Source organism: Cricetulus griseus, chromosome 4 (genome assembly GCF_003668045.3).
Source record: "Cricetulus griseus strain 17A/GY chromosome 4, alternate assembly CriGri-PICRH-1.0, whole genome shotgun sequence".
Classification (NCBI taxonomy): Eukaryota; Metazoa; Chordata; class Mammalia; order Rodentia; family Cricetidae; genus Cricetulus; species Cricetulus griseus.
In genome coordinates this window covers 53,492,090-53,517,658 of record NC_048597.1, presented here as the reverse complement: position 1 = coordinate 53,517,658, position 25,569 = coordinate 53,492,090, and the positions used below count along the sequence as shown (strand labels likewise).

At 45.0% G+C, this 25,569-nt stretch overlaps 1 protein-coding gene across 2 annotated transcripts; it reads right to left on the bottom strand.

Annotated features, from left to right (window-relative positions):
- Positions 1-25,450, bottom strand: Casr (calcium sensing receptor). 2 transcript variants are annotated; one of them, XM_035444482.1, is made up of 6 exons: positions 25,266-25,450; positions 22,737-23,043; positions 17,142-18,026; positions 5,765-5,997; positions 3,369-3,520; positions 1-1,514 (listed from the first exon to the last, which is right to left on the bottom strand). In XM_035444482.1, exons 1-6 carry the CDS (start codon positions 25,448-25,450, stop codon positions 1-3), a joined length of 3,276 nt encoding a protein of 1,091 aa, XP_035300373.1. The 2 variants fall into 2 exon arrangements, with proteins under 2 accessions (XP_035300373.1, XP_027268553.1); XM_027412752.2 differs by having other exon boundaries at positions 3,369-3,492; positions 5,767-5,997.
- Between the last annotated feature and the right edge of the window lie 119 nt (positions 25,451-25,569).

Below are 25,569 nucleotides of genomic sequence, written 5' to 3'. Positions count from 1 at the left end.
TTAAGAGTGCAGTATGTTTTCCGTGACAGAGCTACCTCCACCGCTAATGACGAAGCTCCGAGAGGTGGACACGACCAGTGCTGGGGACTTTTCTTCTGGACTTTCCATTTCTGGCTGGTGGTCCCCCACCATGGGCCCTTGCAGGCCTGTTTCCTGAATGGTCATTTCTGAGTCCGTGTCTGCACACTGCAGTGGGAGCAGAGCCTGGTGTCTGCTCAAGGTGTCGTTGCTCTTCTGGGCCTCCAGGGAGTTCTGACGCATGGAGTTCCTGTGGGCCATAGCGTTCTTCTGAGGCTCATCAAAGCTCAGAGAGAAGGTGACTGTGCCACTGCCGAAGATTACCTTCTGTTTGCATCTGGGCTGCTGTGGCGGCTGCTGCTGCTGCTGTTGTAGAGTCAGGGGCTGCTGCTGGGGCTGCTGTTCTTGCTGGCTCAGGGCCAGCGGCTGCTGTTGTTTCTGCCTCTCTGGCTGAGGGAACGGGTCTTCGCTGTTGCTTTTGCTACTGATGGAGGAGGAGGGAATGGAACCCGTGGAGCCTCCGAGGCTGCTGGACCGCTTGCGGGAGACGTTGCTGCGGCGTAGCGTGGCGCGGGCTGCCACTTTGAAAGCATGCGCAGCGGTGCTGCAGCGCACCTCCTCGATGGTGTTCCGGGAAGGCTTGAAGAGGATGATGTAGACCTTGTTGAAGAAGATGCAGGCCAGCAAGCCAAAGCTGGCTGCCAGGATGGCGATCACCTCCACGGCAGAGACAAACTTGCCGTAGGTGCTGGCGTAGGCCGGAATGAAGGAGATCCAGACGATGAAGAAGATGAGCATGCTGAAGGTAATGAACTTGGCTTCGTTGAAGTTCTCTGGCAGCTTCCGGGACTTGAAGGCGAAGAAGAAGCAGATGGCAGCCAGCAGGCAGGTGTAGCCGATCAGGGAGCCGAGCGCCATGAGTGAGCCCTCATGGCATGTGATGAAGATGATTTCGTCCTCCAGCTCATGGTTGCGGTAGCTGGAGGGGGGCGCTGTGTAGAGCCAGATCACACAGATGACGATCTGCATGAAGGTGCAGAGGAAAACCAGCAGGAACTGCAGGTTGAGTCCCCACCACTTCCGGTGGAAACTGGTGGGTATCTTGGCCTCAAAGACCAGGAGGACGCGGTTGGTCTTCACCAAGATGCACGAGATACAGAGCACGAAGCTGATGCCGAAGGCGGGCTGGCGCAGGCGGCACGTCCAGTCCTGGGGCTCCCCGATGAAGAACAGGGAGCTGGAGAAGCAGCAGAGCAGCGAGAAGAGAAGGAGGTAGGACAGTTCGCGGTTGGTGGCCTTGACGATGGGCGTGTTTCGGAACTTGATGAAGACACCCAGCACAAAGGCGGTCAGGAAAATGCCCAGCACTGCAAAGAGAGTGAGAGCGATTCCAAAGGGCTCAGTCCACGCCAGAAACTCAATCTCCTTGGCAATGCACGAAGTGTGGTTCTCATTGGACCAGAAGTCATCCGGGCACTTGTCACAGGCGCTCGCATCTGTAAAATGAACCAGTGTAGGCAGATTCAATTACTGTGTGGCACAGTCAGTGTAAGTGTGCATATGGAGGGTGGATGCAGTCACTTTATATATTACTTATTGATGTTTTTTTTACATCTATTAAGAATAAACAGCTTGCTGGGCAGTGGTGGTGCACACCTTTAGTCCCAGTACTTGGGAGGCAGACACAGGCAGATCTCTGTGAGTTCAAGGTCAGCCTGGTCTACAAATTGAGTTCCAGGACAGCCAGGACTGTTGCACATAGAAACCCGGTCTCGAAAAAAACAAAAAAATATTTTTTGAAAGTTCTGTTGGCCCCCTCCAACAATTGAGGGGTGGTTCATTTCTTTTAACACTGTCTGCAATAGTTTGTAGCAGACACTACCTTGCACCCCAGTGGTCTAATATGACCCATCAACTCAGTTTTAAGTTTTATCTGACTTAACGATTTTTTTAAATTAAATTGTTCATGTTTGAGGTTTTTCAGGATGGAGTTAACAGATGCAAACAGTAACATGGTTACAGTCATGAAGTGTATTAACCCTGCTATTCTCTCACAAACAACCTAGTTTATTTTGGATATGTGTTTGGCTTTGTTTTTTATGTCAGAATAGATGTCCTTTTAGATAAAGGCAATGTTCCTTGAATGTGGTCAGTCATTTCTATGTTCTCAACTTTCTAATGATGGAGGTCACATATTTATCAAGATCAATGGTTCTGTGGTGTGGTGACCCTAACCATAAAATTATTTCCACTGGTACTTCATAACTGTAACTTTGCTGCTGTTATGAATTGTGTTGTAATTATCTAATATGGGACCCCAGTAAAAGGGCCCTTTGCCCCATGGGGTTGTTTAGAAACACTGATTTAGACACTGACTATTTACTAAGTTGTTACTGTCTGCCAGGTAGTGTACAGTTTGGAGCAGGGAAGGGAGCATGGGTTCTTCAGTTAGAGATTGGATGGGATCCTTGCCATGCCACTTCCTAGCAGTGTAACTTTGGTGAGGCATCTTAAATCTCCGAGCCTGTTTCCTCATTTCTAAGATGGAGGGAAAGATGAGCCCATTGTCGTGGTATGGTTGAAATCATGAATTATAGTCAATTTTTATCTAGTCCTTCCAGTATGCTAGTCAAGGTTTTATTTAAGAAGCATATATAGAACTTAATATTAATTTGTTTAATTACCATAGCCTTGTGAGGGGTTTAATTGGGATTCGACTTTAGAAGGACTTGAGACTGAGCTGGAGAGATAGCTCAGTGGTTAAGAGCACTTGCTGCTCTTACAGAGGACCCATGTTGGAGTCCAGCAGTTCATAACTGTCTGTAACTCCAGTTCTAGGAGATGTGAGACTCTTTTCTGACACCCACAGCCACAAGGCTCACACTCAGTGCAATACATACATGCAAGCAAAACAGGCACACACATAAAATAATAAATAAGTGAACAATTAAATAGAGAACTCAAGACCCAGGAAGAATATCAGAGAGACTGGAAATGCACCTCCAGGCACCAGCAGGCCATCTGCCATAGCCTGTTAACTCTGGAGGTGGAGTAGATAGTGTTCTGCCCACTTAGGGTCATTAAGTTGTTAGAAAAGAGACACACTGTTGGAGGGAGAGAGAGAGGTGTGTGACAGGAATGTTTGTAAATGCATGGAATAGTAAAAAGATGCCCGACATCCCTTCTCTTTTCATCTAATGCCCAGTGGAGTGCAGTGTTCAGGCATGCTCTCCTCAGAAGGGGGTTCTTGCACCAGCTCTGCCCAGTTCACCCACGGGCTTTGCTGCCCCTCCCCCCCAGGCAGCCCAAGCCTGACACAGGGTCTTCGAGGGGCTGGGCTGTTCCTTTACCTGTCTCATCACTGTACTCCCCGTCAGGACACTCCACACACTCAAAGCAACAGGTGGGCTCCCCCTCAATGATCCCCTTCCTGGTCCCTGCCAGACAGTCCCGGCTGCAGTTGGAGAAGGGCACCTGTAGGCAGAGAACACAGAAAGGAGAGGTTTGCAGCCGGGGTCAAGGGCCAGTCTTACAACTCCTTTGACATGTGCAAAGTGAGGAGTTTGGGTATATAAGGATCAGTGTGGCTAACTCTGAGCCACCCTAGGTGGAGAGAGGGTCAAGGTCCTTGGACCTGTTCCCTTTAAAAGCAAAAGGTGGTAAGGACAAGTGTGGACATAACTGACAGTTTGCTTCAAACACACAAGTAAAGTCCTGGATCTCAGTTGATCTCAGTAGCAACTTCATGAGATTTGTAAAGAAATTATTAATATATAATTTATAATTAAACATGTGGTATTTTTTGTGGTTGCTTCTACAAGATTTTCAGAAGTGTCAGACTCTAAGGTTTGTAAGGTTCCTACTGTGTGCTAGCTTTAGATCATGTTTCTATGGAAAGTTGAAATTTAATTTATAATTCTGTCAAGTAGTTAGGAACATAAATGACTGCGCTAATAAGGATTACCTCAGTTTCACATTTACTAATGATGAAGCCTGTCATGCCTGTAGCCTGATAGAGGACAGTAGAATTATAGGGAACTGTATAGGAAATAGCTTCCAAGCAGGAGGGATGATGCGACATTTACCAGTGACAGATAATGACATGCATTAATAGCCAAATGATAAGCTGATGATACGATAAAGGTACACTGATGATGGGATGGCTAGTCAGTTTGGGCTCCAGTCATTTCCAACACAGACAAATGTATAATTGCTGGGCATATGAGTGTAACCCATGGAAAACCAAAACCTCCATCCTGAGAAGGTCAGGACACATATTGTAATTGAGATGAGGATTTGCCCTCTGTGGCTGGGATTAACTGTTATAGGAGATCACCCCATGGCAAAGCCACCTCACACACCAGAAAATAGCAAAATCATAGCAATTAGTCAATAAGAACAAAGTTGGCTCTTCTGTCATATTAGGAAAAGTGGCTTAGGACATTCAAAGATCATAATAGAAAAGCAATAAAAACAGGACTGTGGTGGATCTCAGCCAGACTCCCTGGGGAGTTAGAGGATGCTTGGTCCTGAGTCAGCTTCTGCAGAGGAGCTGGGTTCTGCATCTTGCTACGTTTTAGCAGCTTAGTTAATGTTTCTGTTGCTGTGCTAAGCACCATGACCAAAAACCAACATGGGGAGGAAATGGTTTATTTGGCCTCAAGGTTGCCACCCATCATCAGGGAAAACCAGGACTGGAACTTGATGTGGGAACTGAAGTAGAGGCCACAGAGAAAAGCTGCTCACCGGTTTGCTTCCCGTGGCTTGCTCATACTGCTCTTTTATGCAACCTTCTTAAGGGTGGCAACAGCCACACTGGGCTGGGCATTCCCACATCAATCATTAATCAAGAAAACGCTTAATGGACTTCCCCACAAGTGAATCTGTTGGGGGCATTTTTTTTTTTTTTTTTCAGTTGAGGTTTCCTTTTCCAGATAGTCCTCACTGTGTCAAGTTGACAAAAGTTAACCAGTACATTAGCATAAAACCACTGGATGGTCATCATTTCAACATGTCTTTCCTTAATGAGCATCTTCACCAAGTCATGGGCTTCGGGTTATTAATCAGTCTTTCAGATACAGTGATGCGGGGTAGGACACCTGGCCCAGTCACAAGCTTCTTCCTCTTGGTCATGGAATGAATGGCCCTTCTGGTGTATGGGTCAGCCTGGAGCTTTTTGAATACCCTCATTCTAAAATCACAGAGCTCTGTTTTGGGCTCCATTGCTGCATGGTTAATGGAAATTGGGCTAGATGGAAAAACTGTGAAAGACTGTCCCATGCATGCTGGGCATTTAGCATCCCTGAACCCCAAGTATTGAAGGCCATTATTACTTCCTGGTCATTATGACAATCTATAAAGAAGTCCCTTCAATCTCAAATTTAAATCTCCTACCCAGGGTAGGTAGGATGTCTTCCTCAATGCCACTTGCAAGCTAATGACTTAAGAGTTTTTTTTTTTTTTTTTTTTTTTTTGCCAAAAAATATTTTGCTCTGGTTGGGGGAAGTTTTAGCCTGGAAAACTTAATGACTAGCCAGGGAGTCAAAAGAGAGTTGAGTCATGAAGCTCAGGTTCCCAGGGTTCCTCTCATCACTAAACACTCTTGCAGTTCATGGGAAGCCTGGACACTCAGAGCTGGGGAACATAGGAAAAGGACATTATCCTAGAAGCTGGTGATGAATCCCAGCCCCGCCCCCGAAGCCAGTGGTCCCCGGTCTGTGGTGGCAGCATGGCATGCTTTGCTCATACCTCTCTGGAGAACCCACTCCATAGGATCTTCTCCTCATTGATGAAGAGTCTCTCGCCCTTCTTTGCATTCACGTTGTAATGCCCGACTTCCCTGAACACGATGGAGCCGTCCTCTGGGGAGAGGTGCCAGTTGATGATGGAGTAGTTCCCCACCAGGTCACCACACTCATCGAATGCCACCTGCTCCCCCATGTTGTTGGTAAAGTTGAGGTGCCGTAGGTGCTTCAGGACCTGAAGAGAAACAGAGATGAACGAAGAGGAGCCGTGGAATGCCACCAGTGGCTATGTTGGTTGTGTTCTGTCAGTATTTCATCCCACAAAGGAAGAAACCTGAAACCGAGAGGTGGCCTTTCTCCAGTTTTTCTTAGAGCGCTTGCACATTCTGAACACTCTTTTGAAGATGGGGAGGAGAAAAGAATATATCTCCCCTGACCACAGTCAAGTGAAGACCTCTGTAGGTGCATCGTGACCTTGTGGAGCCACCACCTTCCCGTCATGCCCTGAGCTGGGTGTGGGGAAGGAGAGGAGAAAGACTGAGAATTTTGTTGTCCCTGTGATTTTGAGTCTGTGGAGATGTCTTACTGCCAAAATTCAGTGTGGAGTAGAAGGAAGAAACAGAAAGACTGTGGCTGGAGCCCACTGTTGACAGTCATGGAGCATCCTTGAGTTTATCTAAGGTCTTAGAGGGTCACAGAGCCATTTTACAAAAAGCAACTATAGTAATTGCTAATACAGTGAGTTATTTAAATTTTTAAATACCATTTTACTGCCTTTGTGTTATGGTTCTTAGTGCTTTATGTTTTTTAATCACAAAAATGACATGAACACCCCCTCCCATGCCTTTTTTTCTCTTTTTTTGAGAGTCTCATTGTGTAACTCTGGCTGGCCTGGAACTCACTTTGTAGACTGGGCTGATCTCGAATGTAAAAGATCTGCCCATCTCTGCCTCCTGAGTGCAGGGATTAAAGGCACGTGCCACTATGCCTGGTTATACTCCCCATTTTATTAATTGGGAAACTGAAGTACAGAAAATTGAGGTTCTCTGTCCAGGATCCTGAGCCCATGCTTGTAAGCAAGTGCTATGCTCTGCTAAGCCTGGGTTCTACAGCGCTGAGGCACCAGGTGAGAAGACAGGTTCCATCATGGGTATGGCACACTCATTTCTCCACCACCCCAGGAGCCCTTCTCCCTGTCCCTTTTGGATCCCACTTTCCTGCCTGAGGTACAGTGAGGGCAGGCTGGGGCAGCTAAAGTGCCTCTTTCAGCCTGAGCGCTGACTTTTTGACTTGATTTTGGAAAAACTTGTTGCAGTTTAACAAAAAGTTAATACAGAGTTGCTGTTCAATTCGGTAGTGCTACACTCGGATTTAATGAATTAAATATGTCATATAAAAAACTCATGTGCGTGCAAATGTCCATAGCAACAGTACTATAATGATCCAAAGTGGAAAGAATCTGAATGTCCATCATTTGAACGAGTAGATGAATAAAACACCTCCTTACAATGGGATACTATTTGGCTACAAAGAGAAATGAAGTACTGGTGGCTCTGTTCCTAGAAATGCTACACCCACAGTTTGCTCAAACAACCTCTTCTTCCTTAGGCACTGGGTTACTGAATGCTTTCCCCATAAGGTCATGAATAAGACAAGTATGTCCGTCACCACTATGTCTAGTCAATGTCATGCTGGATATCCAGTGAAACTGGACTAAATCAAGCAGATTCAGACAAAAAAATTAAAATCTAGGTTCTATAGCCCACCTCCTGAAACCAAACACATAACAACAAAATGGCCGAATAATTTTTTTTTTATTTTATTTTTCGAGACAGGGTTTCCCTGTGGCTTTGGAGGCTGTCCTGGAACTAGCTCTTGCAGACCAGGGTGGTCTCAAACTCACAGAGATCCTCCTGCCTCTGCCTCCCGTGTGCTGGGATTAAAGGCGTGCTCCACCACCGCCCGGCTCCGACTAAATTTTTTAAAAGACACAATTTCTGGGACTGAAGAGACAGCTGACTCAGCAGTTAACAGTGCTTACTTCTCTTCCAGAGGACCCAGGTTCGGTTCCCAGCACCCACAGGATGCTGCCACTACCTGTAACTTCAGTTCCAGCAGATACAATGCCTTAACGCCTTCTTCTGGTCTCCATAGGCTCCTGCGTGTTTGTGTGACACACACACACACAGACACAGACACAGACAGACAGAAAGACAGAGAGAGAGAGAGAGAGAGAGAGAGAGAGAGAGAGAGAGAGAGAGAGAGATTCTCTGTGTAGTCTTGGTTGTCATGGAACTCACTCTACAGACCAGGCTGGCCTTGAACTCACAGAAATCTGCCTCTGCCTCTGCCTCTGGCTCCTGAGTACTGGGATTAAGGGTGTACGCACCCACCACCTGGCTTGACAGAGAAGACTTTTGTGTGTGAATGTGGTGTATATGCATGCGTGTGCATGTGCATATGCCTTTGCGTACGTGCCGCAGAGGCACAAGAAGAACATCTGGTTCTGTTTGATTTCAGGCCAGCAAATCCCAGTAATCCCCTTGTTCTGCTGTCACAGCTCGGGAGCAACAGGCACCCGGGCTGCATTTACATAGGCTTTAGGAGTCAAACTCAGGCCTTTGATGCTTGCATATCAAGTGTGCTTATCCATTGTGCCATCTCTCCAGCTCCTTGCACATACTCTTAGTGTCTTTATCATAGTATTCCTGACATTTGCTCATTGATAATGCAGAAGGTTTTAGACCAAATTTATCAAGCCATACTCTCTGTGGCTGAGCCAAAGGGAGGGGACTCCCCTCTTCCTGGGGGACTGACCAAGTGTGTCAATCATTGTGAGAGCACTATTAACATCACTTAAAATCACTGTCAGTGTCAATGAGAAGCTCTTACTATAAGCACTACTGACATCCATTTTTCCCATGAAGAAGCAAGGAAGTGGGGACTGGACAATTCTCCCTGCCCCCTGATGATGGGGGATATCCTTCTGTATGTATGTTTCTCTTATTGGTTGATGAATAAAACACTGTTTGGCCAATAGAGGTAGAAAGATAGGTGGGCCTAGGAGAGGAGGAAAATGCTGGGGAGAGAGGCAGAGAGAGATACCATGTAGCCACCAAAGGAGTAACAGGTCCGCGTATTCTCTGGTAAGCCAAGATCACGTGGAAATAAATAAATTTATAGAAATGGGTTAATAATTAAGACAGAACTAACCACTAAGAAGCCCTAGCCATTAGCCAACAGTTTTATAATTAATATAGCATCGGAGTGTTTATTCGGGCTGAAGCAGTAGTGGGACTTGGCGGGACAAGAAACTCCAGTTACAATGAAGAAGCAAGGAAGTGGGGATTGGACAATTCTCCCTGCCCCAAGCTGTTGGAATCTCCTCTCCTGCCCTGGCTGTCTTGGGCAAAAGACTGTCAGTCAAGCAGTCAACAGAAACACTCTTACACCAACACCAGCTGTTGGGAATGTCCAATGGATGCTTTGTGGAGCTACACTATGGTCTGAACATTGGGTGCAGTGCTGACTTGCCTGTTAGAAGCAGCATAAGTGGGACTTTCTCTGTAATCACGCTTATCCAAACCAAAGCAATGCACCTGGCAGGGGCATTGCTGTGACTGGTGCAAAAGGGCCAGGGCCAGGACTGGTGTAGACACAAGCTGCTATGTGCATGAAAGGTCTGCTATGACTGATACAAACACTGCTTTTCCAGTTACTTAGGTCCATACATACAGTTCTCTTGGTAGAGTGGCTAGCAAGCTGAGTCACTGGGGCAGCAAGGTGTGGCTGGCTCTCAGAAGTAGGGGATTACAGGCTTTCATGTTCAAGAGACAGGAGAGGCAGTGTGGCAGTGGCTGTGTGACACTGGCATTGGTTAGAGCAGCAGTTCTAAAGGGCAAGGGTCTAAAGACACCCTAGGTCTGGGAACTGTATTCTTGGCCTCTGTCAAAGGCTGAGGAATCCTAACTTTGAGGCCAATGCAAGAGTTGTACAACTTGTAGGGCTGAGTCCTGGCATCTGAGGCTTGCATGAGAACTTAACACCAGGGGGAGCCAGCTGCTGCAGTTCCCGCTTATCTGATGCTATCACTGCTGCCTTCAAATACCTACGGGTAGAAAACCAGCTCAAGACCAGCCAGCCCCTTATTTCTCATCCACCCTCATGTAATAGATATGCAGTAAATAGTGGTCCATATGATCTCTACCATACCAGGACCACAGCCAGTGTATTGGGAACACGACTGCTTCTGAGACCACACACCTTCTCCCTGGTCTGTCCATACACTGTCTTGTTATCATCCACTTCACGTTTGTTTTCTGTTGGCATACATCTGTGACCGAGTGTCTTCCTTCATTTATTTGTTTATTTCACAAGTAGGGCCAAACAGGCTGTTTTGAGGATGAGTGATACAGTAGTATTTGATACCAAGAGATGTTGGATCTATCCCAGCATGGTCAGTCATGTCCACTAGAAGCTTCCCCCACACCACACTTTCTCCCGGTAGGAAGTGTGAGTATGAACTTGGGTGTGAGGACAAGTGCCTGCATCAGTGTCTTCCATAGGAACTCGCCTATGGGCTATCAGCCTCGCAGGTTCTAGAAAGTGTGTCTGCAGAGGGACCTCTTGGCCACACAGCTCTTTCAGAAGTAACACTGGTCTTGACAGGACACAGGCCATCTGGTTGTAGCCTTTCTTACTGGCTAGCTATATGACTTTGGTAAAATAATTTTAGATACCCTTGGTCTTTCCTTACCCACAAAGTAACAGTGCTCAAGACCGCTGTTTACTGAACATTTATTCATTGTAGCACCACCCTGAGCTCTCTGTGCATATTAACTTATTAGTAACTTATAGAAGACTTGTAAGTCTTGTGATGCCCGTTTCTCAGGCCAGGAAAATGGGGCACAGGGCATTAAGTGGCATCCTGAAGTCAGAAAACTGTTGGCAGCTGAGGACGGCTTGGTCTGGGGGGAGAGTCCAAACTCTGAACCGATTACATCACCACTTGCGCATGTGTAGGAGTTAGGGTAGATAGGCATTAGGCTGTCAGTCTCCAGTTCAACAGCTTAACTGGTATGAAATTTAGGTTGAGAAGAAAGCTTAAAAATGGGATAGGAGGGACTTGGAGAAACGGCTCAGTGGTTAAGAGCACTTGTTGCTCTTGCAGAGAACCCGAGTTCAGGTTCCAGCACCCACGTGGTGGCTCACGACCATCCTTAAACTCTAGTTCCAGGAGTTTGATGCTATCTTCTGGCCTGGTTGGGCATCAGGGATGCATGCAGTACATAGACATACATGTAGGCAAACACTCATGTACATAAAATAAAAACAAATCTTTAAAATAGGATAAAATATAAGTGAGATGGTGGAATAACTGAGAGGCCATAACCGGAAAAGTAGTTTGAAATGAATGATGATCTTCGTATGTAGTTTACACTTTCCTATCTTTGAGATTTAAAGGTTTTAAATCCACCTTTTTGAGAAATAATTTGCATAGGATAAAGCCTGCCCATGCAAGTGTAAAGTTCTGAGTTTTATACAAACATATACCTTTGTTACTCTTGCTGCCATCACCCCACAAGGCTTCCTGATGCTGGTCTCCAGTCAGTCAACCTCCACATCCTCACAGCCAGGCCCACCTCTTTCTGTCATTAGACACAGAACGCCGTACGAATGGTTTGTACTTTTGCTCCTCCTGTCGATCCCTTTATGAAGCTAACGTTGCTTCGAATCCTCTGTCCACTTTGCATTTCCTTTAACACCAGCATTTCATACAGACCCTTCTCCACAAATCCTACCCATTCCTCAGGACCACCGGGCATGGCATTTTCCATTCCCCTCTTTACTTCAAATTCTAACCTGGATGGCATTGTAGTCTTTCATCCTTAGTCATGTGAGTGAGAAATGTATTTTAGTCAAAATTGGTGTCTAGCCCAAGACCAATTCATTATTTGCTTACTAAGTCTTATTTCTTTAAAAAAAATTTAGAAATCACTATTGTTTTATTCTGTGGATGCGCATTTTGCTTTCAGGGATATTGGTATACCATGTGCATGATTGGTGCTGGCAGAAGCCAGAAGACAGTGTAGAATCCTCTGGGGCTGGAGTTAAAAATGGTGGTAAGCACCCATGTGGGTGCTAGGACTGAATCTGAGTCCTCTGGAAGAACAAGCAGCCGGTACTCAACTCTACAGCCCTCTAAGCCCCATTTCTTGTTTTTAAATAAATAATTAATTACTTTTATGTGTATGGATGTTTTGTCTGCATGCATGTTTGTGTACCACGTACAAAGGCAAGGAAAGGGCACTGAATCCCTTGGAACTGGAATTAGAGCTCACTTGTGAGCTGCCATGTGGGTGCTAGGAACTGAACCTGGGTTCTCTGGAAGAACAACCAGTGCTCTAAACCACTGACACATCTCTCTAGCTCCTTAAGTTATCTCCCTAAGTATCTTTAGTAGTTTTTGTTGGCACACTAGCTTATAAGTTTTATGTTTGAGCACTTTATATTCTGCATAATACTTTGCCTTTAAGTCATGTAATGGGGAACACAGAGGTGAAAAATCACTTTACACTTAATAGCAATGAGAGACAGTCTTTACATTGATTATTCCTGGCACACACACAAAACATCTCTCTCTCTCTCTCTCTCTCTCTCTCTCTCTCTCTCTCTCTCAATGGCACTGGGATTTGAAGTCAAAACCTCGTGACTGCTAGGTAAGTTCTTTCCCACTGAATTATAGCTAGTGAGGATGTGGGGAAATGGGAACCTTTGTACGGTGCTGGTGGGAATGTAAATTAGGCTAGCCACTATGACTGGCAGTATGGAATTTCCCCAGGAAGCTAAAAGTAGAACTACCATAAGACCCTGGGTATGTATCCAAAGTGAACAAGCCACAGATACCTGCACATTTATGTTCTTTGCAGGACTACTCACATAACCAGATCACTGAATCAGCCTATGCGTCTGTCAACAGATGAATATATATGTACACATATAAGTATATGTATGCAATGGAGTTTCAGTCATCCATAAATGAGAATGAAATTACGTCATTAGCTGAAAAATCGATAGAAGCAAAGATTATCTGATTAAGCAAAATAAGCCAACTTGAAAAGACAAATATCGTATTTTGACATTTTTCTCTTGTTTGTGGATTCTAGATTTTATACAGATGCACAGATCTCATCTACAAACAGAAGTGAGACTGTCTGGGAAAGAATGGGGCTCAGGAAAGGGGGGGAAGGGGACCATATGGGAGGGTAAATATGGTCAAAGTACATGACGTAGTTGGATGAAAATGTCTTTATGAAGCTTATCATGATGTACAATGAATATATGTCAATAAAATCAATTAAAAAGTATTTAGGTATTTCTCTCAGAGAAAGCATTCTTCTGATTTCAGAATTCTAAAAAGGAAATGATAATTCCACTGAAAAAGAAAATATAAGATTCTTCTTGAATTCATACATCATCAGCATATTGTGTTGCTTTTCTATTTTCTTGGTGGAGTGATGGGAGGAAAAGAGTGAGTAAATCAGGGGAGAGAGATGAAGACATAATGGAAGCACAGTGCACTCACTTATCTCTGAGAAGGACTCACATATGTCCAAGAAGGGCAAATGCGTGCATGCGAGTTCTGAGAATTCCACTTTCTTGTACGTGGTGATATTTCCATCTTGTGGCCTTTGTGGGTATTTCCACCAAAGGACTCCAGAGCCAAGATGTATGCATTGTGAACATGAACGGGAAGCACCTATCAGCATACAATCTAAGAGTCGGTAGCATTTCACAGACACAAGAGGCTAGAAATTCTTCACTCAGAAGTAGGACTTTCCATCAACTGAAGAAGCTTATGCTTGGCAGGGAGCCAGCAAAAAGGAGGAAGAAAAATGAACTGAATGGACATACATGGGAGTCTGACTTGAAAAGATTTCCAGGAGAAAATGAATTTTGATCAAAATGGAAAAGTTCATGGTAGTCAGAGCTTGGAAATACGTGATGCTCCTTGGGGTGCACCTTTCATGGGATGTAGGCCTTCCTTTGATGGGACACAGAGATGAAAGACAAAGATGCCATGACAACAGCTAATGAGAAACAAGATTGCTGCACCAAAACGAATAAGGCATTTGATGGGTGGTGCCAAGCAAGTGGCTTGGAAGCAAAGGGTTGAGAGGTGGCAGACATAGGGCTGCAAGCTGATTCTTGGATTAGACTGTATCTAGGTGGTAGGCTTCTACACAGGTCTTCCTAACGACAGCCGCTATTTACTGGTACATCTCCTGATAGTGAGAAATGTGACCAAGATCTTAAGAGAATCTGAAGGCTTCCTGGCCTTGGTGGAGATTACAGTAATAACAGAGCACACATTGGCTATTGCCAGGTGCCACTCATTCTCAGTGCTCAAGATCCACTTTCCATTCTCCACCCACCCCTCCTTCTTAACCTCTTTGAACTTAAAGCTACTGCAGAGGCTGTGAACGGTGACACTGGGGAATAAGGAACAAAGATATGGAGATGGAACCACCAGTGGTGGAAATACTTCTGAGCTTTGCAGCAAGAATAGCCACAAATACCCCTCCCCCCATGCACTTTGTGCAGGTCAATTTGGTTTGGGTTTTCTATTCCATTACTAATAAGCTTGAGTCATTGCCTTCTGCCATCTTACTCCTTTGTCTGGGAGAAGAGCCACTGGAGAGCCATGTTTCTCACTGGCAATTTCAACCCTACCCTGCTCCTGTAGCATGTTCTAGAGCCAAGTCTTCCTTTCATGGAACATAGATGAGAAGAGATGAAAGACAATGCTATTTACCACCCAGAGATTGTCCTTTAATTCATTTTAAATTCTGCAACTGAGCTGGGCAGTGGTGGCACACAACTTTGATCCCAGCACTAGGGAGGCAGAGGCAGGTGGATCTCTGTGAGTTCGAAGCCAGCCTGGTCTCCAGAGGGAGTTCTAGGACAGCCAGGGCTACACAGTGAAACCCTGTCTCAAAAAGCAAAAAATGAAACAAAAAAAGTCTGTGGCTGAAACGTGACTCCTGACATCTTCATTGTAGCTTAATCATCTGCTTTGGCAATGGTTCAATGTGAAGAAGGAAACTTGGGTACTCCACAGAGATGAGAAACTTTGGGGGGTGGCAGTGATGCTCTAGTGAGATTTTCTCATTCAAGGAGGACTGGGAACCTGTGAATCCTGGCTTGTTTTTTTTTTCTTTTCTTATTTTAATAATTTTTAAAATTAATTTATTTTTACATTCCAATTCCATTTCCCCATCCCTCCTCCCACTCCCCCACTCTCCCCACCTCCCATCTGCTCCTCAGAGAGGGTAAGGCCTCTCCTAGGAGGTCTACTAAGTCTGGACCATTAGCTCATTGAGGCTGGACTAAGGCACTTCTCCACCCCCTCTCCTGGCTTGTTTTATGAGCATAGATAGTTACTCCTTAGAATCACATGAGAGCCTCCACATTAACACTCACAAGTTACATGCTCTTTGTTTCTTGGTGTCTTCCCTGAAAGGTAGTTGGGATCTGTGTATAAGTCTATTCTACTTATCATTTTTGCCAGCTATGATAAGGGTTAGGGAGATGGCTCAGCCTGCCATGCAAATGTGAGGACTTGGGTTCAGCTTTCCAGCACTATGGAGAAGGCCGGACATGCGGGCACATTTTTGCAGTCATAACATTGGAGGGAAGACGGAGGAGACAGTGACAAGAAGCTCATTGACCATCAGTGAGCTCTGGGGTTAGTGAGAGGCCTTGTCTCAAAAAATGAGGCAGACAACTATTGAAGAAGATATCCAACAGTTGATCTCTGGCTTCCGCATGCATGCGACGCACGCGCCCACACCCACGGGTGAGCATACGCCACACACTCACAAGTACAAATTATTACTCTGATGACCACACCTCTGTTATAGCTTGCAAGTTTGTAACTTGCTTTCACATCCCATTTCATCTCGAAAAGACACTTGGGTGGGCCCCAGGTTAGACATAAGGACCTTGTGACAGGGGAAGAAAGAGTTGCTTACAGAGTCCTCACTTGCCTAAGACCACAGTTTAACAGAAAGGGGGTGCTGAAGCTGAATCATTTGATTCAGAGTCAGGGGATACCCCAATTCCATTCTCATGCAGTCTCTGATAAAATCTGGAACTGAGAAAAACATACAAAGAGTGTAAAACAGAGTCTGAATGAGAAACCAAAGTTCACACATAAGACAGGAACAGCCCTGTACAATTCAGTCCCAGTTGTTTGCTTCAGAAGTTCATGAGATGGCAAACACCGCGATGCCACCTCCACGTGTAATTCAAAACTTCGAGACAACTGAATGACTACCCTGTAAAACACCCGTAAGGCCTTCACTTAAGTCCCGAGTTTTCTGTAGTTTGCACTAGTGTTTCCCTTTGAAACGTTTACCTTTTTAGGTTTGCTGTGCCACCCATATGCTTGTGTCCCAGGCTTGTGCTTAGCTGGCCAACTGGCCAGTTCAGCACAGGCTGAGTGACATAATAGCAAGCATGGTGTCTGAAGAGAGCACTGCTTTCATCCTTGTTAGCGTATGGGATATAGTAGATATTGGCCTAACACCAGTTATTCACAGGGAAAGTGCCTTTAACTCAGGTGTTATTCAGCCACACTAAAGCAGTTCCCAGACCCTTGAGAACGTTTAGAAGCGATGCTTTAGGTGATCTGGACAGGGGACAAATGATGAGTTGAGCTGTAGCTTTCCAGCAACAGTGAACCAAGCATCATCAGTTGGTAGAAGTCAGATGATGTTTGAAAAGGTTTCACGAATCCAAAGTTCTACCTTGTGCTCATTTTGATATTGCAGTTTTTTTTTATTAATTTATTTTATTTTATTAGTTCTAGTTAGGGAACAAGCTTATTTCAAGGATATTTCAGTTTTTGTAATCACTCTGGTTGTCATCTTCCCTGTCTTAGATGACCTAGAATCACCTAGGAGATGAAGGCATACCCCTGAGTGTGTCCATGAAGGGGCCTTCAGAGAGAACTGACTGCCTGAGGAGAGACTCATTCTGATGCTGGCACCATCCCACTGCCCGAGGGGATGGAAGGAGGGGAAGGAGAAGATGAATGCTAGAAGGTCCTTGTCTCTGCTTCCTGGTTGGTCAGGAAGTGAACAGTTCTTTTATGCCACACACTGTGATGACTGTGATGACTATGAGACCAATATCCCATAGACTAAACCCGTGGAAGCCATGAGCCCAGACAAATTCTCTTTTAAGTTGATTTCTCAGGCACTTTGGGTTACAGTGACACAAACATAAATAATATAGTCATTATGTTTCTTTGCTGGATCAGCCTGATTCTGCTTTATCACACAGAGAGAACTGCTAGCTAAGTGAGAAACTTACCTGCCAGGCCTCAACCTTCTTGATGTCTGCACAGGACCCATTGGTGAAAAGCCCTCTTCCAGGTAAGCAGGTATATATATCTTGCAGGGCATGAGCAATGGAGTAGACGGCTAGGTACACATTGTAGGATATCCGTAAATGTTCATAGTCCATGTAAGGAGTCTCCACACTGCTGATGTTCTCATCCCCTGTGCAGAGGGGTCGGAAGGCAGTGGAACTATTGCTTAACCTGTTTCCACCTTCCTCATGACTTCTTATGAAGGTGTCTGCAGGTAAAGGTCCTTTAGCACCTTCTTGCAGGTGGCAGTTAAATGTTTCTTCCCAAAACTCCTTGGCAAAACCATTGTGGACAGACTTCCTGGGATGGACTTTCTGCAGGAATTCTCGGAAGCCTGGGATCTGCCCAGCCTTCAGACCGAACCCAATGGTGCCCCCGACCACATGGAAGTATTCAGGCATAGCAATCAAGGAGGAGCTGGCCCAGGCCTCGCTGGCCAGCCAGATCCTGCCTGTGATGTTCCGCCGTACAATCTCCTTGATGAGGGGCTCTAGGTCCGGGCCGCTGGAGAAAACGACAATGACCTTGGCTGTGGAGTTCTGGATCACTTCCACCACCTGCTGGATCTCTTTCTTATCAGAGTATTGGGAGATAAGCTCACTGAAGTCAATGCAGATGTCCCTCTCCTCAGCTTCCTCTCGGAACTTCTCAATGCCTGGCCGGCCGTAGTCATCATCAGCTGCAATTGTGCCCACCCAGTTCCAGCGAAAATATTCGATGATGTCAGCCATGGCAGTGGCCTGGAGCTCATCGTTGGGGATGGTGCGGAGGAAGGATTTGTACTGGTTCTTATTACTGAGGAGCCTGCTGGAGGAGGCGTAACTCACCTGGGAAAAGTCAAGAACTAAGAATGAGTGCATGAATGAGGTTCCAGCCGAGTCTCAAGGCTTACCTTACTGTTACTTATCAAAAGAGTTCCATGTGGGCAGGATGGACATGAGAGAAAAACCAGACTGTTCCACTCTGACATGGACCTTCGAGTACCAGTGTAGGATTCTTCATGATGATGCCTTCAAAACTGGGTCTAGCAATAGATTTAACCCCTCTGTAGTGGAAGGTGCTAATCTCTTCAGGAAGTCTTGTGCCACCCCTTGTACCTTCTGTCTTCCTCTGAAGTTATACTAGACCAACGCGTTCACTTGACACCTGTTTGCTTGTTGGGCCCATGTTCTGATCTGAATATTATACCCTACCACACTTTTATGAATGCTTTGTACACAGCCCACCTCTGGACAATCAACTTTCTTATGGTTCTGAACTTTAGACTCTTCAAAGGACCCTCAAAGAGGTCCTTCCTCCTGCTCTGCTCATTTTCTCTCTTCCCATTTCCTGGCTATTTCCCTGCATTCCTCTCCTACTTGCCTGTGCTCTTTAGATAAAACACAACACCAATTCCAGTAAATTCTGAGAGCTGTTTATCTTTTAGGCTCAGTTAAATCAATCAAGCTCAGTATGAAAGTTGCCCCAAACTTTAATAGCAATAACAAACATCACCAAATATCGCCAGAAAAACACCCTACTTCTGACTTCTCAGTGGTTCAACCATCATACAAAGGCCTTTGTTCACCTTCAGGTGAGGACTAAACCTTGCCCAGCCTCTGAAGGACGGAATGGAGGCCCAGAGAAGGCGTGTTGTTGACCGGCCCCACTCTGCACTGTAGGGAGTTCTGCATTTGCTCATGGGTGTCCATCAAGGAAAGAAATTCTTTGATGGTCAGATATCACTGCCTGAGAAGAGCCCAGATACCATTAGGTAGTACAGAGCTCTGCAATGTTTTTAAAAATATCGTGGTTGAGTCGAGTGGTGGTGGCGCATTCCTTTAATCCCAGCACTCGGGAGGCAGAGGCAGGCGGATTTCTGAGTTTGAGGACAGCCTGGTCTACAGAGCGAGTTCTAGGACAGTCAGGGCTACACAAGTTTCAAGACAGAAACTCTGTCTTGAAAAAAAAACAAAACAAAGCAAAAAAGTCATGGCACAGAAGACTGGCCACTGGAAGAGCTGACTAACTCAGGGTCCCTTCTTCTGAGGCCCCACAATGCCTGAAAGCTGCAGAGAATCAACACCTCTGCTGGGCCCCTTAGGTGTCATCACAGCTCATCAGCCAGGGAGTCCCAAGCTATTAGAGCATTTCTTCTGATGAACAGAGCAGCTTTCCTCTTAATAGAGCCCTTCTGGGAAGTGAAGTAGTGTTTAACAGTGTTTGCTCACTAGTGTCCTGAAGCTCTCTGAAACGTCTTCAGAAAACAGGCCGAAGAGATCTGCAGGAACGCTTGCTTGCTATATATTTTGTACTAATTAGCTTTGTTGGGGCAATGTCTCAAAACAAATATTTCCAATTGGCTTCTTTTCATCAATTAAGAGTCTTTATATGAAACATGTCAAATATACTGGCCTAGGAAAGACTTAATCATATTTGCCAAAGGCAAGCATAACTTCTCTGACAGGCCTTTGCTCTTAGAAGCTGTAACATGAAACTGACAGCTTTGTCAACCCAAATAATCCCCTCCTGCTTCTGCAGAAGTTCAGGATCTAGGTAGTTAGATGAAATGACTTGTGTCCATGTTATTAGTCTTTGAGAGCCTGTTTGGAGGTTCTGGCAGGGGAGCACAGCTACTCATAGACCCTCGACTGAGGTCCTCCTTTATTCAGGGAAGGTGAACATGTGAACAGTTTCAGGAAGAATGTACATGGAGTGCTTAGGGAGCCGGGTCAGCCAAATCAACCATGGGGTTGATCAATGGGGTGACAGATGTCCTTGCTAGGTGACCATCACATCCACGTTATTAATTTTTGAAATCTTTGTGGATCAAAAAAAAAAAAAAACTGGCTTCAGAGTCAGGGTTTTACAAAGCCAAAACTTACCATCTCTAATATCTGCATTGGTCATTTCTTTATTTTCTTTTGAAAAAATAGAACAAAAATGTTCATAAAGGGATATATTCTCTCCATGTATTTAATATCATATTTGACCAGTTTCAAATGACAACCTATAAAGTCAAGTTAATGTCACTCAGTGTTCTTCAAAGAAAAGCCCTTAAAAACACATCAAACTTTCCTTGACAGAGGGTAAAACTATCAGAAAGTTGTTCCGACCACAGTTTCTTCCAGCTGGTCTTTTGTCACAGCCACTTGGTGGCATGACTGACATAAGTAACAGGACAGTACAGTGTTTCCTTGCTCTGAGATATAATCCACTGGGGAAAGATCAAGGTTCCAGATAGGCTATATCCTAGCCTAGAAAACCACAATGTCTGCAGGATGAACTTTTAGAGCTCCCTGAGTGATTCAGACTTGAAGCCACAGCAAAGAACTCCTGATGAAGATGAACATATTAGTTTGACTGATAATTACTACAGGTTTTTCTTTTTTTCTTTTTTTGAGACAGAGTATCACTATGTGGATAGCACTGAAACTCACTACATGGAACAGGCTGGCCTCAAACTCACAGTGTGTGCATTATGGCTGTTAGTATTCAGGCATCTGTACTGGCCTGTCCTTGGGGTTCTGATAGGATATACCCTCAGCTGCAGCCACTAAGAGCACCACCTGTGCACATTCACTGTGTTCCCTTTTAAAAGTGCCCTGCCCACTTCCCATCCTTCTCTCTTTCTCTGTCTTTCTTCCTTATCCCACCCACCCCTCTTTCCTCTCTCCTGCCACTCCTGTCTCTGGAGGCCAGTCTCCCCTTTCCCCTTTTTATGATCCCCTTCCCCACCCCCCAAAAAAAACCGTCAGCAAGATGGTGGTGGCCCATGCCTTTAATCCCAGCACTTTCCAGGCAGAGGCAGGCAGATCTCTATGAGTTTGAGACCATCATGGTTGGTCTACAAGAGCTAGTTCCAGGACAGGTTCCAAAGCTGCACAGAAAAACCCTGTTTCTAAAAACCAAACCAAACCAAAAACAGAAATCCCTCTATTTGAACCCTGTTGCATGGTGTCTTTTTCTCATACGCTGCTTTTCTTAAATTACAACTACACCCAGCCAACTGCAGACCTCTTATCACCTTCATCATCCATACTTTCATTCTAGCCATGCAGAAATGGAGCTAACACCTTCTCATTCTTTTAAAATTTTTACTTATTTATTTATTTTATTATTATTTTTTAATCTGATGCCATTTCCATCTTCTACCACTTGACTACAGGATGACAACTTACAATCATGGTGCATTTAAAATAATGCTGCACAGTCTGCCAGATTTAAACATGCCCAACATGACTAATGAGGCCTGGGTCAGAGCATTTTGACACAAAAATGACACAGCCAAGGCTTTCTTATGGGGGACTTTACTTCTTGAAAGTAAGGGTCTGTGCACAATGACAAGAATGTCTATGTTGTTGCATGTCTGCAAAAGTGTTGAGGCTGTCAGCAAAGAAGCAAACCCCTTGTAAGAAGAGAAATGGGAATTTATTCGTATGAATTTTGAAGATTAAATTTTAAATATTGAGCACTGAAAAACATTGAAGTCTGATTTTGAATTTACAGTTGAAGGCTATACCACAACCAGTCTTATGTTGTTTTCTTAACCATAGACATTTAAACTACTTGCAATTTTCACTATGACAAAGTGATGCAACATATCTATAGCTATCAATTCCAAGAAAGGTTGGCTGAATGGGCCGCAGTGCTAATGGGGAAAATCAGGTAATAAAATGGCATTTGGAGTTCGCTGTCATTTGGTATAGGGGAGGCGGGATACAACTTTGAATCACTGCTTATAAAATACATGCTTTGGTGAATGATTGGTAGTTGAAATGCACCTACCTCCCACCAGGTTGAGTTCCTGCAGGATGGAGACTGCTCATACACATTCTGTAAATATTTGTTGGGGGGAATTAGAGTATGCTCCATTTCAGAATGTATGGGACAGTGATTACGCTTCTATTTTTATGGGGAAACATGCTTTATTTCCCTCTGAGCTAAAGCTGACAACAGGGAAGGAGAAATGTTGAGGCAACAGAGTTAGGGGTAGATATTTTTGGTTTGAATGGTGAGACTTTACTCCTTTTGGCAAAAATAGAATGTCAGTTACTAAAGGAGTGAACTGGGAAAAAACAGAAAAAAAAAAAAAGATCAAGTTGTATCCATGCAAGTTATGTTTAAAAGAGTACTGGAAGAGCAGTGAAGGTCTCATTGATGTAAAGTAAAGGTCTCAGAGACCTCAAGTGCTCATGATACGGTGCTGCAACTACGTTTGTGCCACAGAGGACACTGCTAACATGCAGCTCCCCAAACCTGTGTCTCCTCCTCCCTACCTCTGGTGCCCATCTAAGGAGATGTCAGTTGGGCTGGAGAGATGGCTCAGTGGTTGAATGGTTGAGCTGTTCTTTTCGAGAACCTGCTTTCGAGAACTCCCAGCACCCATGTTAGGTGGCTCACCACCACTTATAGCTCCAACTCCAGAAGATCTGACACCTCTGGTCTTTGAAGGCACTGGCACATGTGTACACGCCTACACACACACACACACACACACACACACACACACACTTAAAAATAATAAAATTAAGTCTTAGAAAGGGAGGCATCAATACCTGGGGGATGTAGAAGAGCCCCAGCAGGTTGGCTACTGCCGTGGAGACCCCTGAGCCAGTTGCTCCCACCACTGCAATAGTCGAAGGGATGTGCTCTGAGCAGTTGCAGAATTCATCCAGGTTCAGAGAATCGATTTTGTTCTGGGCAACAAAACTTAAGGTGGCCTCCAAGGCCTTGGAGACAGTGTTACAGGTGTCGAATATCCTGTATCCCAGGGTCATGTTGGGAAGAAGGGCAGGGCTGCTGTTTATCTCCTCGATGGCAAATATCATGGCTTGTAACCACCGAAATCCTCGGAAGTTGTACCTGGAAGAAAGACATGGAAGTAGTGGGAGACCTTGGTCAGCTGTTAGCAGAAGGGCTGCCTGAGCTCGGCTTGAATCTGGGCTCTATCACTCTGCAGTTTTGTGATGTGCCCTTTGAGGGTCAAGGTCCTCTTGTGTGAAAACAGGAACAACGTTTTCCAATTAGGCTGGCTTTGGAGATGTCATGAGATAGGTAAAATTCTTAGCACAGCATGTCCCTTTGAATTAGGGAACAGTAATTAAAGGACTACGTTGGTACTTAACTGAATAATTTATAGCTGCATTCTCTAGTGTACCTAAGGCATGGCTGGGTGTGGTGGTGCATGCCTGTGTGACGGCAGCACTTGGCAGGTTGGAGCAGAAAGGCTGTGAGTTTCAGCCAGTCCTGAGCTTCATAGCAAGTCCTTGCCTTGGGGGAGAAAAAGTCAGCAGAGGACTGTAAATAGATTAGGATATCAATATGTAGGAGCCTAAAAACAACCTCAGGTTTGCAGATTTGTCACAAATTTAGACAGTGGCATTCCTGGAGCTTAAAGTAGAAAGCAAAATGAACCCTTTGTAGGTAAGTATTTGAAGACCACATACAGATGGTGGTATGAAATGCCTTAAGAATTGTAATCTTACTGGGTAGAGGTGGTGCATGCCTTTAAGCCCAGCACTTGGGAGGCAGAGGCAGGCCTATCTCTGTGAGTCCGAGGCCAGCCTGGTCTACAAAGGGAGTTCCAGGACAGCCAGGACAGTTACACAGAGAAACCCTGTCTTGAAAAACTAAACAAAAGAATTGTTTGCTTTGGATTAATTTATAACTTATAATTTCTATTGTCCTTATGGCATGAACAGAAATGCAGTTTTCTGTTGATCTTTCACTTTCATTTTCCAGCTATCAGGAAGTTCAAGGGGAAACACTGGGTCCCTTTTAAGAAGCTTCAGGTGCAGAGGGAAAATGCTGCTCTCTGAGAAGCTGAGTCACATGTGACGTGAACTCATGGCCTCTGAGGTGTCTCCCATCTAAGCGAGGCGACACTGTGGCAATCACATCCTACTACTGAGCTGTCTGTGACTGCATGCCACATCCTAAAGGGATCACAGTCAAGGAGGGAGCATCAGATGGGGGACAAATAGAATGGTGAGAGCTTCAAAAAATCACATGTAAGAGGATGAGAAACTGAGACTATTGGCTTGGAGAAGATTTAGGGGGACATATTAGCTGCCTCCAGATGTTCTGAGAGACCTCAAGATGCCTACGAAATGTGATGTCCCATCTGCCAGGTATGTTCTCTGTGTGTGACAGAGTCAAAGGTAGGCAGTGAGGGGAGTAGGACAGAGGAAGGAGGGTCAGCTTTTTATGAGAAAGATGCTTTAACAGAAAAAGGTTCCAAATGCAATGGACTGTATTTAGGAAGTGCTTGCTTGAGTGTTAGTGGCTACACTCTTTAACTGAATTCCTTTATTAAAGGTGACCAACAACAACAAAAAAGGGTGAAGCAGCCAGTGTTCATGGATCACTGAGCATATGGGTCAAAGAGAAATTTACTATGAAAGTTTGCAAGAGCTAAAATGGACTTCCTTCTATACATTCTTTATTTTATTAGTTCAAATTAGGAACAAGCTTGCTTCAGATGTCAATCCCTTCTCCCTCTCCCTCCCCTCCCCCCCAACATCCCACCTGCTCTTAGCCATCCCCCCTCCACTCCCCAGGCCCTTCTATATATTCTTAATTACTTAGTTGATGAATGGGTAGATTCATTAATTTTGCAGGGTTGAAGATAGAACAAGTGCATTCTAGAAAGAGCTGTAAAACTAGGTTAAATTTCCAGCCCTCTGTTATCCTTTTTTATTTGTTTGTGTTTTTGAGACAAGGTCCTGCTACTGAGACAGGATCTTTCTATGTAACCTGGAACTCTCAATCCTCCTGCTGCACTGCTGGAATAGCAGTATGTACCATCCCATGTCTTGCACTGAGCAATATGGTGCTCTGGCTACGAAATGTCTGGTCCTTGGCCGGCCTGGTGTTTTCTATTCAATACCCTTGGTATTTGTTTTGTTTTTGAAAAATGACTTCTTTAGGGAAAGGAAAGAAGAGTCAAAACACCTCATCATGATAACCATTGTTTAAAAAAAAAGAGAGAGAGAGAGAGAAAAGGTTTTTAATGTTCTTTTGGGCCCAGTGCAGCTTTTCTCCATCTACCCAGAGATGGACAGACCCTTACAGCTTTCCCTTACCTAATGCACTCCACGGACTCTGGTCTTGACTTCAGATCTTGATCTTTGGCTGCTACTCCAAAATGGATAGGAAAGAGACCCCCAAGGATAATGTCCCCCTTCTTCTGGGCTCGCTGGTCAGGCCCATAGGCAGAAGAGTGCCAGGCGAGAGCCAAGAGGGCCAAACAGCAGCTATAAGATGCCATGGCTCTGCCTTCTCTCTGGGGGGACAGTAAAAAGTGCTAGTGGTCTGGGGGCCCAAGAACTTCCCCCTTTGGTGCAGTTCACGACTTCTGGGGGGGACACATGTCTACAAAGTGGCTAA

Coding starts and splice junctions, on each gene's coding strand:
- Casr (XM_035444482.1), bottom strand. CDS start 25,450: ATGGCATCTTATAGCTGCTGTTTGGCCCTCTTGGCTCTCGCCTGGCAC. Junction 23,044..25,265: donor GAGTCCGTGGAGTGCATTAG/GTAAGGGAAAGC, acceptor TCTTTCTTCCAG/GTACAACTTCCGAGGATTTC. Junction 1,515..3,368: donor GGAGTACAGTGATGAGACAG/GTAAAGGAACAG, acceptor TTCATTTTACAG/ATGCGAGCGCCTGTGACAAG.